This window comes from Arabidopsis lyrata (genome assembly GCF_000004255.2).
Source record: "Arabidopsis lyrata subsp. lyrata unplaced genomic scaffold ARALYscaffold_2, whole genome shotgun sequence".
NCBI lineage: Eukaryota > Viridiplantae > Streptophyta > Magnoliopsida > Brassicales > Brassicaceae > Arabidopsis > Arabidopsis lyrata.
The window spans coordinates 19256253-19268273 of NW_003302554.1; the positions used below are offsets into that span (position 1 = coordinate 19256253).

At 42.1% G+C, this 12021-nt stretch overlaps 4 protein-coding genes across 4 annotated transcripts; 2 read left to right on the forward strand and 2 right to left on the reverse strand.

The window, feature by feature from the left end:
* Positions 1-35: 35 nt before the first annotated feature.
* Positions 36-1292, reverse strand: LOC9323920 (glyoxylate/hydroxypyruvate reductase A HPR2). Its single transcript, XM_002889276.2, has 2 exons — positions 838-1292; positions 36-707 (listed from the first exon to the last, which is right to left on the reverse strand). Exons 1-2 carry the CDS (start codon positions 1258-1260, stop codon positions 189-191), a joined length of 942 nt encoding a protein of 313 aa, XP_002889322.1. The 5' UTR covers positions 1261-1292; the 3' UTR covers positions 36-188.
* A 615-nt stretch (positions 1293-1907) lies between these two features.
* Positions 1908-4026, forward strand: LOC9325386 (rop guanine nucleotide exchange factor 12). The gene is made up of 5 exons (XM_021035982.1): positions 1908-2375; positions 2447-2601; positions 2674-2748; positions 2854-3117; positions 3184-4026. Exons 1-5 carry the CDS (start codon positions 1985-1987, stop codon positions 3844-3846), a joined length of 1548 nt encoding a protein of 515 aa, XP_020891641.1. The 5' UTR covers positions 1908-1984; the 3' UTR covers positions 3847-4026.
* On the forward strand, positions 4021-4743 carry LOC9323921 (30S ribosomal protein S17, chloroplastic). Its single transcript, XM_021035985.1, has one exon. It carries the CDS (start codon positions 4077-4079, stop codon positions 4521-4523), a length of 447 nt encoding a protein of 148 aa, XP_020891644.1. The 5' UTR covers positions 4021-4076; the 3' UTR covers positions 4524-4743.
* Positions 4744-4882: 139 nt separating this feature from the next.
* On the reverse strand, positions 4883-8815 carry LOC110231111 (homeobox-leucine zipper protein GLABRA 2). Its single transcript, XM_021035981.1, has 9 exons — positions 8424-8815; positions 8062-8318; positions 7256-7373; positions 6638-7174; positions 6445-6549; positions 5957-6347; positions 5588-5859; positions 5417-5503; positions 4883-5338 (listed from the first exon to the last, which is right to left on the reverse strand). Exons 1-9 carry the CDS (start codon positions 8499-8501, stop codon positions 4958-4960), a joined length of 2226 nt encoding a protein of 741 aa, XP_020891640.1. The 5' UTR covers positions 8502-8815; the 3' UTR covers positions 4883-4957.
* Positions 8816-12021: the final 3206 nt, after the last annotated feature.

Consider the following 12021-nt stretch of genomic DNA (forward strand, 5'->3'; position numbering starts at 1 on the left):
ATGCTACTTTGGGAAAAGAAAGAGAAGTAAGCCACATAAAACAGAGAGGATTCCTTTAGTGTTCAAATCCATTCCTTATATACGAGAGTGCAACTTTCTTTGGAAGAGAAATTATACCCTTTCCACTAGTTTATTAACATAATAAAAGCCTCTCAAATGCCATCAAATCCCAAATGTGTCATCATCACTCAGACGACCGGAGTCAGAAGTGATTTCCCAGAAAAGTGTGCTTCCAAGTTACGCACCACAAGATCGGCCATGGCATTCCGTGTTTCCACAGTGCCACTCCCAACGTGAGGCAGGAGAACCACATTCTCAAGGCCAAATAGCTCCTCGGGCACGTGAGGCTCATGCTCAAACACATCGAGCGCAGCCCCACCTAGGCGTCCTTCTGTTAGAGCTTTGACAAGCTCTTGCTCATCAACATGTGGTCCACGGCCAATGTTTATGAGCACACCCTTAGCTCCTAATGCATCCATCACCTGCCGGTCCACAATGTGTCTGGTCTGGTCGGTCAAGGGGCATGCCACAACGAGGATGTCTGAGTTTTGAGCAAGGTCAACCACCGTTGGATAATACTTGTAGGCCACATCAGGCTTAACGGTTCTTGAGTAGTAATTGATTGGGCAGCTAAAGGCTTGAGCCCTCTTTGCGATGGCAGTCCCAATTCTACCTAGGCCAATGATGCCCACGGATTTTCCACTAAACTGAGTCAACAAGAAAGAACGAATGTGAAGCTAAAGCAGACATAGAAGACCAAAAGATAAGATAAGCAGAGAGCTCTTTTCAATATACACAGCGTGGTGGGTCAATCAATAGTGGGTAAGAAGTAGAAACCTTGGTAGTGAGTTGGAAGTCACCTTGCTTCCATTTCCCGCTCCTGACATAGCGATCGCACTCACACAGCCTTCGAAGGAGAGCGAGGATAAGCCCGATCGCGAGATCTGCGACGTCTTCGGTGAGAACGTCGGGGGTGTTGGTGACGCGGATCCCTTTTTCCTTGCATTTCCCCAAATCGATCTTGTCGAGCCCGACGCTGAAGCTGGAGACGATCTCAAGCTTGGGCAGATCGTTGATGAGCTGAGCATCGGCGCCGGCAGAAGCATTCCCAACGACGGCGCGGATGGAGTTCCGATGACTTTCTAGGAAGACGGATTTCTCCGGACAAGTCCAGAAGCGAAGAAGGTTGAAGCGCTTCTCAAGCTCGTTCTCGAGGTAGGAGGACATGGGGCACATCATAAGGACTCCGATTGATTCCATCTTCTTCTCTTCTGTAAATCAGTGAGTGGTCGGTCGGTATATGATTATCGGAGGTTGACGATGGATGATAGAGATAGATATGGGCCTCTATTTGGGCCCATATTTGAAATTTACCCAGTAGTAGTGGCCCACTAAATGACCCTTTTCAAGTTTTCTTACTCGCGCAAGTAATAATAAAAAGACTGCTGTGTCGGACTTTTTATTGGACAACATGGCACGTTTGATATTCATGCAAATTATTGTAGGATTCATGAACATAAAAAGAAGACAATGTATGTGTATGGAATTGGAAACGTAGCAGATTCCCCGTTGACAATTGCATGTTTAGGGAATCCAATGAAAAGGGAATCACACAATTCACAAACATTTTTTTACTAGTAGTACATATATTATCATTTTAATTCAAACTGCTCTCTATCTCTAAATTATCCATCTTCTAAATCCTAAATAATGATTAGTTGTAATTAACAGGTGTGGTCTGAAACATGCGCCCCACGTCCCATCCTCCAAAAAAAGGAAGCAAAGAAAAGAAAGAAGAAGCTCCACAATTTTCTCAAAGCCGAAATCACTGTAACAATTACGCATATCCCCTTTATTGTTTTGCCGCCCGATTAGCCAGCCTCTCCTCTCCTCCCCTCCCTTTTGATTCTCAAGAGAGGCCCTTTTGATCCTCTCTATCTCTCTCTCTCCTCTCTAATTCTCTCTTGCCATCAAGAAACCAGGAATGGTTCGTGCTTCGGAACAAGAACAGGAAAGCTATAGGAGCAGGCTCTTCAATTTCAAATGGAGGAACAACGACAACAATAGTACAACGAGACACAACAAGAGTCTCAGCGTCGAGACCGGTTTAGATGAGGCTGCCACCGGATCTCATGACGCTGAACCGTTGACCATAATTCATCCTAGTCAGGGTCCCCCACTTTCAAGATCAGCTGCGGATGAAGCAGCACTCGCCGCCCTTGCCGCCGCACAGGCTAGAGAAAAGCAGCTTTTGGCAGACATGGAGCAGATGAAAGAGCGCTTCTCCAAGCTGTTGCTGGGAGAGGACAATTCCGGTGGAGGCAAAGGAGTATCATCTGCTCTCGCCCTTTCAAACGCAATCACAAACCTTGCAGGTATCTTTAGGACCCTCTTCTGTTATTACAATTATTATTAACCAACCATCTGATGTTTATCTGATTGGTAGCTTCCGTATTCGGAGAGCAACGTCGCTTGGAGCCAATGCCTGCAGAGAGGAGAGCAAGATGGAGAAAAGAGATCGATTGGCTTCTCTCCGTGACCGAGTACGTTGTTGAGTTTGCTCCATCTCAGCAAAAAAATAAAGATGGGACCAATATGGAGGTTGGTCTATCTGCTGCTGCATTTCATATTTGGTAACATACAATGATTTCTTTGTTGGTATTGATCTAACAGATAATGACCACACGCCAACGTACTGACCTCCACATGAATATCCCCGCATTGAAGAAATTGGACGCCATGCTCATCGTAAGACCTCTCTCTCGTTGACCAATGTGAACAAATGTCACCCCTAGTTTAATAATTCCAATTAGGACATTCAAAATCATCATCTTATCGCCCTTTTCTACCTAGGATTGTCTAGAAAATTTCAAGGACCAAAGCGAGTTCAGCTATGTCTCAAAAGACTCCCCAGACTCAGACGGTAAGAGAAACGACGACAAATGGTGGATTCCGACCGTCAAAGTTCCCCCAGATGGTCTATCAGAAGCTTCAAGAAGGTTCTTGCAATACCAGAAAGATTGTGTAAACCAGGTTCTAAAGGCAGCCATGGCCATAAACGCACAGGTTTTGTTCGAGATGGAGATACCAGAGAGCTACATCGACTCTCTCCCCAAGGTAACAATCGATGTTATTGATTAGAAGAGTTGATGAAGAATACTCACTTGTAAAAAACAAATACAGAACGGGAGGGCGAGTCTCGGGGATCAGATGTACAAGAATATAACGGTGGACTTCTTTGACCCGGACCAGTTCCTGAGCAGCATGGACATGTCGTCGGAGCACAAGATCGTCGACCTCAAAAACAGGATCGAGGCATCAATCATTATATGGAAACGCAAAATGGTTTATAAAGACAGCAAATCATCGGCACCATGGGCCTCCGGAGTAAGTCTGGAGAAGCGAGAGGTTTTCGAAGAGCGAGCTGAGACCATTTTGCTCATTCTGAAGCAAAGATACCCTGGGATATCTCAGTCGGCACTCGACATCAGCAAAATCCAGTTCAACAAGGACGTGGGTCAAGCGGTGCTGGAGAGCTACTCGAGAATACTGGAGAGCTTGGCGTACACGGTACTGTCGAGAATCGATGACGTTTTAGAGGCAGATCGAGCGGGGAACAAGAGGAACACGCCGATGGAATCAGAGGACGAGACGCTGGTTGGGAGCATGACGCTGTCGGATTTCATGGGATGGGACTTCGATCAGGCCGGGAACGCCGACTTGGACTCGAAGAAGGATCTATCGGATGATCCGTTGGTGAAGGAGAAGCTAAGCGTCGTCACGACCAAGAAGACATCATACCTCGAAACCCTAGGCGGCGTCAAGAGTCCAACGGCGCGGCATTGATTGATTTGATTGTTTAGGGGCAAAAGATCGAAGACAGATTTACCTTTTAATTATTATTATTATTTTAGGATTCAAAAAAAAGGTGGGCTTTAAGATTAGGCCCATTTACCATCTGTATTTTTTTTGACCATCTGTATACAACATCCCTTCTTATACATATATATAATAATATTGTAGCCTGCCTTTCCTTTTATCTTCTTATCTTCATCGATTCGATTCCAAATCGGAGGATGACGTCGTCCCTCACCTCCTCTCTGCAAGCTCTCAAGCTTTCGTCTCCGTTCGCCCATGGCTCCACTCCACTCTCATCTCTCTCTAAGCCCAATTCCTTCCCGAACCATAGAATGCCCGCTTTAGCTCCGGTCATCAGAGCGATGAAAACGATGCAGGGGCGCGTGGTGTGCGCAACCAGTGACAAGACTGTGGCGGTGGAGGTGACGAGACTGGCTCCCCACCCCAAGTACAAGAGGCGCGTGAGGATGAAGAAGAAGTACCAAGCTCATGACCCCGATAATCAGTTCAAGGTTGGCGACGTCGTCAGGCTGGAAAAGAGCAGACCCATCAGTAAGACTAAATCATTTGTGGCGCTTCCTGTCGTCCCTAGGGCCGCTAGGAAAGCCGAAGCCGGAGCAGGTGACCTCCTTGGCATTCCCTTGGAGTCTCAGCAGCCGGCGTAGAGACTTGATTGCTCTTTGTTTCTTTTGGTAAAGCTGTCTTTTTTTTTCTTCCGGTTTCCGATGCTCTGCTTCTGTCTGTTTGTTGCGTATCCCCCCGAACCTGTGTAATTTATGGAATGCTTTTGTGATTTCATCTCTTATGCCATCAATGTTGTTTTGCTGTTGATTCATCTGAATTATGTTTGTTTTGCGATTCCAACTACTGTATCTCTTCTTTCTCTTCGTTACTTGTGGTCTCAGTGATCCGACTTTTGTTTTGGTTAACTTGCTCCTCTTGTTATGCTTCATTTTGCGAATGGAATGGACCAAAAAGTGTTGGATAATAATAGGCTTGCAGAAGAGAGAGCTGGTCGTTTTTGTACAAAACTTAATGCACTGCTATACATTATCATCATATACTTATATAGGTAAATTATATCTGCTGTGACTTGTCATCAGCAATCTTCGATTTGTAGGCTTCTCTTTATGTTGTGTAGCGTGACTGAGACGAGGCTTGTGACGGATTCCACAGACTCCATATTCAGTTTTGCTGCAGGAGAAGGGTTGATGAGGGTTTGGAGTGCCAGTGTCAGTAGAGACCCTCCTTGGCTGTTTCTGTCGTCTTGTGTAGACGTTATCACCAGAGGCCGCGACTCTACTCCATCAGGTATGATTGAGAATCCAGAGGGCAGGATTTGGATGTTGCTTGGATCATGCCCCGCCAGCACCAGCTGTGTCGTGTTTATATCTACGGGAGCGTATACCACCACCGACTCATACGAGTTAGTGTTGCTGTCTTGCAGCACCCATATGCTCTTTTCTCTCGATTTCACTGTCTGAAAATATATAGATATCCAGATTATGAAGGCCACTAGTCAAATTGTGAGGAGTAGAAGACAAAATAAATGTAGTACCTGGATAGCCACTGAGTTGCCTCTGTCTTGTCCCTTGGATAAGCTTGCAATAGACTGAACATGCGCTCCGTTTGACAAACCATCCCACTGATGATATATATAGTTCGATAGATATATGAGTGGAAACCGTTTTTATTGTTTGCCTAAATGTGTGTGGGTTTGATAAGGTACCTCATGGCGACGAGCTTCATCTCTAAAGAAATCGAACAGAAGAGTTGGAGAAACTGGTAACCACAGGGAAGAAGAAGCGCAGACGATGACTCCCGTGGGCTCGCTAGGATCATGAAGGTTCTTCCTGGAAGAAACCCGCATGTCTTGTCCAGTTTTGGTGGTGATTTTGGTCCATTGATGGTAGCTTGATGCAGCAATGGCGCGGTAGAAACTTTGTGTCATTCTCTGCGCCATCTTCAGCACGCTCTTTCTCCCGGCCAGCGTTGTAACTCCTGATTATCGATAGTGGAAGATTTGGGTTTAGAAGAGGTTAAATAGTATATAGAAAGATAGAGAGGGTAAATGGAGGATCCGGATATGTAGACGGACCGAGAGAGTCTTTGGTGGGGACGTTGGTAGCCATGAAGAAGACAAGGCGTTCGCAATGGAGCTGAAGGGTGGCGACCCAGTGTCGAGCCCCAAAGGCCAAACCAGTGTTGACTAAGGAGCGGAAGAGAGGCTGAACCGTGGAGGCAGACACGTCGAGGTGCTCCACCCAGGTGACCTTGGAGTGGCCGTTGGAGGTGTCCTCGATGATGCAACCGGAGGGGAGTTTTCGACATTTCAGAAGAGAAGCTTCCTTCTCCGTGTTGCAGTCCTCCACAGAGACGGAGACGTCGACGATAGCCCATTTCTCAGGGCTCAGCTGCCGGCAGCTTCTCACAAAGTACACTTCTCTTGTGGGGACGACTGGAGTGAGCAGCTGCATCTCCCCAAACATCTGCCAGAGTTAACCATATCCATCCCCATGTATCAGCTCAGTCGTCATTAATTAATTATGATCACTATATCTACATACAAAGTTGATAAGTACTCACCAACTGAATGGCACCGTCGATCCGTGAAGGCCCTTCACCTTGCCGGATAACATCGACCGTTGCAGCCTTTGAGATCAAGCACGCAAACATCTCTTTCCATTGCCCCTGCGCGTTACACGTACACATCAGTTTCTTTTTATACACATATGATTTAGTTATAGTAAGGTGGTAACAGTAATAAATGGAAAAGTACCACGTCCATGAAACTCTGGGCAAGTTTATGTGCGTCCATAAATACAATCCCCGCATCTCTAGATGCTTCGATGGTTTTCCTTCCAGGAAACGAAGAGGCTTGAGCTTGGGGAAACTCCTTGAGGTACTCGTCGTAGTTGAGAATCTCACGGCCAGTCTCAACACTGCGGAGCCACAGAGGTTCGCCGGAGGTGGCCATCTTCTGGAGTTCAAGGGTGGCTCGGTTGGCGATCTCGGCGATGCGGGACTTCTCGAGGGCAAAGACGCCCGTGTAGAAATCAAGAGAGCCGAGACGGTGTTCTTGATCGTCGGAGCATGAAGCTTGGAGGGGATATGGAGTGCGTCCGAGAGCTGCACGAAGCTTATCGAGCTCGGCTTTCAATTTGGAGTTTTCGAGGTGGAGATCATCGGGGCCTCCTCCGCAGTTGGGGCAGGAGGAATTAGCCTTGGAAAAAGACTCTCTCATGGCTTTGTTTTCCTCTCGCAGCTTCTCTAGTTCCGCCTTGAGCAGGGAGTTCTCGTGCCGTTCTTGAATAGCCTGTTCATGCATGTTTGATTTAGAAACTACGTATACTACTAGTCACTTTGAGAAATCCGTATCACGTAAAGATTTTCATACCTTGATCTGTGTGCGGCGGTTTTGGAACCAGAACTTGACCTGGCGAGGAGCCAGCCCTAGTTGCTTGCTCAGCTGCTGTCTTTGCTTCTCGTCCGGATGTGGTGTCTCTTTGAATAGCCTGCAACCTCAAATTGAGACAGTAACCCATCACATTTAATTTGTCGTTCGTTGTTTTCTAAAAGATGAAAATCTTTACATATGCATGCAACTGAACCCTAGCTAGGCATATGTATACTATTACTGATCAGCTGTAATTATGATGATCGAATGAAACAAAGAAACACTTTATTGTTTAAGCCTATATATATGTGCTATAATTAACGTGTAAAGTCATGTCAGGAGAAGAGAATAAAGAGTAAGCGCAAGCAAACCATATGTAAGCGCATTGAAATTAATGCTGGATCATATATATATCATCGGCAATATATTAGTATGAATACATCATTAAGTATATATACGTGTGGAATTAATATTGGAGATGCGTGAATTGCTCTTCGACGCAAGACACACTCTCCTTCTTCCACTAATTGGTACATGAAATAAACATATATATATATATATATATATATATATGTATATATAGTTGGGAAGAAAGGGTTTAATTATAAACATATATATAGAAATATGAACACGGCAAAAACCAACTAATGAATGTTTCTTGATTGAAGCCCTAATGAATGAATCGGAATCCCCTAGAGAAGAAATTAAACTAACTAAGTGTTTAAATTAATTTGTGAAGAATAATTATTTAAGCTGTATGTATTAATTAAAATGGGTTAGCTAGGTAATAGGAAGATGGAACGTACGCTTCCATGTGTCTGATCTGATCGGTGGTGTGGCGATGATACTTCTTCCTCTTCCTCTTATTGCCCTTGTCCTCCTCTTCCTCCTCCTCATCCTCGTGATCCTCACCCTCCAAGTCCTCCTCTGATCTGGATCTCGTGGGTCCTGAGTTCTCGCTGCTCATCTCCACCGTGCGATCCTCATCGTCAACTACCCTTCTGCCCAGGAAATCCTCCTCAGGGTTGGTGATGCCGGAGGATGCATTCCGGAATATACCAGCCTGTAGATATAGATGCCTCCATTAGATTAAAGCATATAAAATATGTTTATGTGAGAGTGTATATATATATATATATATATGTAGAAAAGAGAGTACTATACGTACGAGAGAGAGGGAGAGGGCTGGAGAGGAGAAAAAGTCTTTGGTGGGTTGCTTCGATGACATGTCGACGGCCATTGACATACAAATCCAGTCCCTAGCTTGTTTGCTTCTGATCTCTTCCCTCTTCTCCTAGCTCCCACTCCTTCTTCCTTATATATCTCTCTTTTTTCTTTCTTCTTTAATTATTTTTATACCAAAATGTACTTTCAATTAATATATAGCCTCTTCAATTCCAATTATATAAGCGGTCGTTTTTCAGATATATTTCTCCCATTTCTCTACTGCTCTTGACTTTTAGGTGCTTCTTCTTTTTACAATTAGTTTATAATTAATACCCATTATACTATTATTTAGTACTTTTACAGTTTTTATATATCGGATTGGCTATATACTTCAATCCGACAATTGACTAGTTTAAAACATGGCCAGCTACAGCAATTGCAGCCATCGATTTTTCTTATAAATATTCGATTGTTTTTTTATTTGTTTATATATATATATATATATATATATATATGAGCAAAGTTCAAATTTGAATTATGGAAAAGCACCCATCCAATTTCAATTACTAACTTTGATATAAATTTTGAAACTATTTTCGCACAAATTCATGTGGTTAATATATATATATATAATGTTGCCATTAAACAAGAGTAATATATTTATCCGTCAAAACTATGTACATAATGGCGTTGCTATAGATTACTGTAGACAGGGAGAAGGAATGAGAATAAGAAGGGAAGGGGGGTTCCAATTGCATGATTGATTTAAGGGTATACAAACAAAATACAAACTTCTCTGTCTCTTCTTTAATTGAATTGTGTGTATGTGTGTCAGATTTCTTAATTTTTATCTAGAGAGAAAGAGAGAGTTGACCGTTAGATACTGGGATGGACTCAACTAACTTTTAAGCACCTAATTCTCCAACCGCATTTTCTGCTTTCTTCTTCTCTCCTTAATTATCCTCTCATTACTCTTATTATGACTTGTATTTATTTATTACTATATACTACTTATGATTTATTATTGTCATCTCTTCTTTCAAACAATTGGTAACTTAAACAAAACGCTAACATCACATCTTTATTATAGTTATGGTTTAATAAGAAAACCTATCTTGTATATATTAATCATGTATATATAAACTTGGCTCTAGTATAAAGCAAGTAATTGCGTCAGCATATATAGGTTAGAGAGAGTGACATGTACTCCAGGATATCACAGCTACATGCAAACCTTAAATGGCTTATATTAAAAAAACTAATGATATATATATATATATATATATATATTCTTGGATTAATCCCAATCGAATCTAATACACTAGCTAGTAATAGTATAGTAGGGGTACGTAGCAGTTTTAGATAAACAATGAGACTACAACGGTAAAGGCAGGAAGGAAGAGTCGTTGAATGTAAGTTAGAAAGTTGAAAAAACAAAAAAATGGATAGAGCAAGTTTAGATGACGTGAGCAGGGAAAATCAATCCAACAAATGTTATGTAGCGGAAAGAGACGTCGGTTTTTCTTTTTTTTGTTGTTCTTTGTTTGTAAGAAAAGGGTCAGGGAGAGGCATTGACCGATCGTTAGTCATTAATTTCAGCGACCTTAAAAGGAAATGAATGCTCTTTATGGGTTTGCCTCCAACCCCTTTCCATTTCCTTCACCCTCTCTTTATTACTTTCACTTACCTATACACTACACATCTCCCTCTCTCTCTCTCTCTCTCCCTCTCTCTCTCTCTCTCTCTCTCTCTCTCTCTCTCTCTCTCTCTCTCTCTCTCTCTCTCTCTCTCTCTCTCTCTCTCTCTCTCTCTCTCTCTCTCTCTACTTTATATTATCATAGATATATGCAAACTCCATGACATATTATTACAAGATACATCACAACAGCTATTATGGTTAACGATAGCTAGAGAGCTTAAGCCGTATAATACGTACGTAAATGTAGGAAGACGTAGGGAAGGAACTTATTATGTCTTATGGCTTAATTAAATTTCAAACAATAAGATATATAATGGTATAGTTATAGCGGATTATATATATCTGCAATTCAAAAGCTTTATAGGTTTCTTTTTTTTTTTTCTTTGTTAATTAGTCGTCGTACGGCCGATAGAATTGTTAGTTAGGAAAGGTAGATACATAATGTATAGAGAGGAAAGCAACCATCATAAACATTTACGTTCACCACATGCTCTTTAATCAATTTATTAATTAATGCCTCATAACCTCTCCAGCTTGCTCTATCTATCTACTTTAATTAATTACTTAAATATACTGCCTATAGATTCCTCCTCTCTTTCTTCCCTTCATTCCTTTTGGCTGCTGATCTCCTCTCTCACTTTACTATACTCTGATTAGAGCATGATTATCGCAAGTCTCTTAGAGTATTCTTAGCAATAATTGTTAATAAAATTAAATCATTAATTGACTAAATACTTAAGTATCGTTCCTTAGGTAAGAGCCAAATAACATGCTAAGAGACGCATACGTGGCTTCCTCCTCTCTCTTTTTGCCCCATATTTTTCTCTCTTCCTCCTCTCTCTCTCTCACGCGTTTCTCTACCAAACGAAACCGAAGGCGATTTGCCTCAAATCAGAAGCAATCGGAGGAGTCTCCGATGTTTATGACCTCCAGCGGAATATCGTGAAGAAGAGAGGTCTCGATTCCAATTTCATCATTGATTCCGCTGGAACCATTGATTATCATGAGGTATATTAATAATAATTCTGTTCCGATTCTTTTGTCTTTTTGAAATCAAAGAGAAGAACCCAAAATAATCTAATCTTAGGGTTTATGAGATGCTAGATTCATGGTTGATTTGAACAATTGGGGAATGATGAATTTATATGTAGAGAGGTTTGGTTTTGGTTTTAGGTTTTTTTTTTTTTTATGTGAAACTGCTCTTATTACTAGGGAAGAACTAAAACAGTAATCTATTTTGTGGTGATTGATGCTTCACTGGAACAATTAGGCAATGAAGCTTTTAGATGTAGGAAGTCTTGATTTTAGATTTAGTGTTTTGGTGGGACGTAATCTGGTCGGAATTAGGAGCAGTGGAGATTTTGAAATTCATGTGGTGTTTCTCTAGTTGATTAGAAGTTCTATTGTATATTCCATTGACGAATTCTTGTGGTTTTAAACTAGTGCACTTTCATGTTTGGGTTGATGATGGGTTTGACTAGTTAGAAGTGAACAAGGGGATTCCTAATTTGTTTATCATTGGCAGCCAAAATAGAGGTTACGAGCCGTTTAAGAGTTAATAAATCTGCAGGTTCTATTAATATCTCAGTTGTCTCTAATTGTATAGCATTAAAATCCAAAGTTAACATTCTAGTTATGGTGACATTAATAGGTTGGAACATTTAGTGTTGAACGTATTGAGATGGAGGTTACGAGCCATGACACCGTGCTCTTACGTGAGATACTTCATGTGTAAGATCAATGGTTATGATCAAGAACCACACAGCAGATTGATATCCAGATCACTACAAGTGATAGCCAGCACAACCTCAGTTTTCTAAACCTCAGTTTTGCTTTTGGGTTATGGACTTTTGGGTTAGAAATGATTGATGGTGGTTGTGAAAAAGATAGTTGATGTATA

Bases quoted from the DNA above. Each gene is read 5' to 3' on its own strand.
- LOC9323920 (XM_002889276.2), bottom strand. From the start codon at position 1,260: ATGGAATCAATCGGAGTCCTTATGATGTGCCCCATGTCCTCCTACCTC. The intron at 708-837 runs GTTTCTACTTCT...TTGTTGACTCAG, and splicing joins ACTTCCAACTCACTACCAAG to TTTAGTGGAAAATCCGTGGG.
- LOC9325386 (XM_021035982.1), top strand. From the start codon at position 1,985: ATGGTTCGTGCTTCGGAACAAGAACAGGAAAGCTATAGGAGCAGGCTC. The intron at 2,749-2,853 runs GTAAGACCTCTC...TTTTCTACCTAG, and splicing joins AATTGGACGCCATGCTCATC to GATTGTCTAGAAAATTTCAA. The intron at 3,118-3,183 runs GTAACAATCGAT...AAACAAATACAG, and splicing joins ACATCGACTCTCTCCCCAAG to AACGGGAGGGCGAGTCTCGG.
- LOC9323921 (XM_021035985.1), top strand. From the start codon at position 4,077: ATGACGTCGTCCCTCACCTCCTCTCTGCAAGCTCTCAAGCTTTCGTCT.
- LOC110231111 (XM_021035981.1), bottom strand. From the start codon at position 8,501: ATGTCAATGGCCGTCGACATGTCATCGAAGCAACCCACCAAAGACTTT. The intron at 7,374-8,061 runs GTACGTTCCATC...TTGAGGTTGCAG, and splicing joins CAGATCAGACACATGGAAGC to GCTATTCAAAGAGACACCAC. The intron at 6,550-6,637 runs GTACTTTTCCAT...TGTAACGCGCAG, and splicing joins CCCAGAGTTTCATGGACGTG to GGGCAATGGAAAGAGATGTT.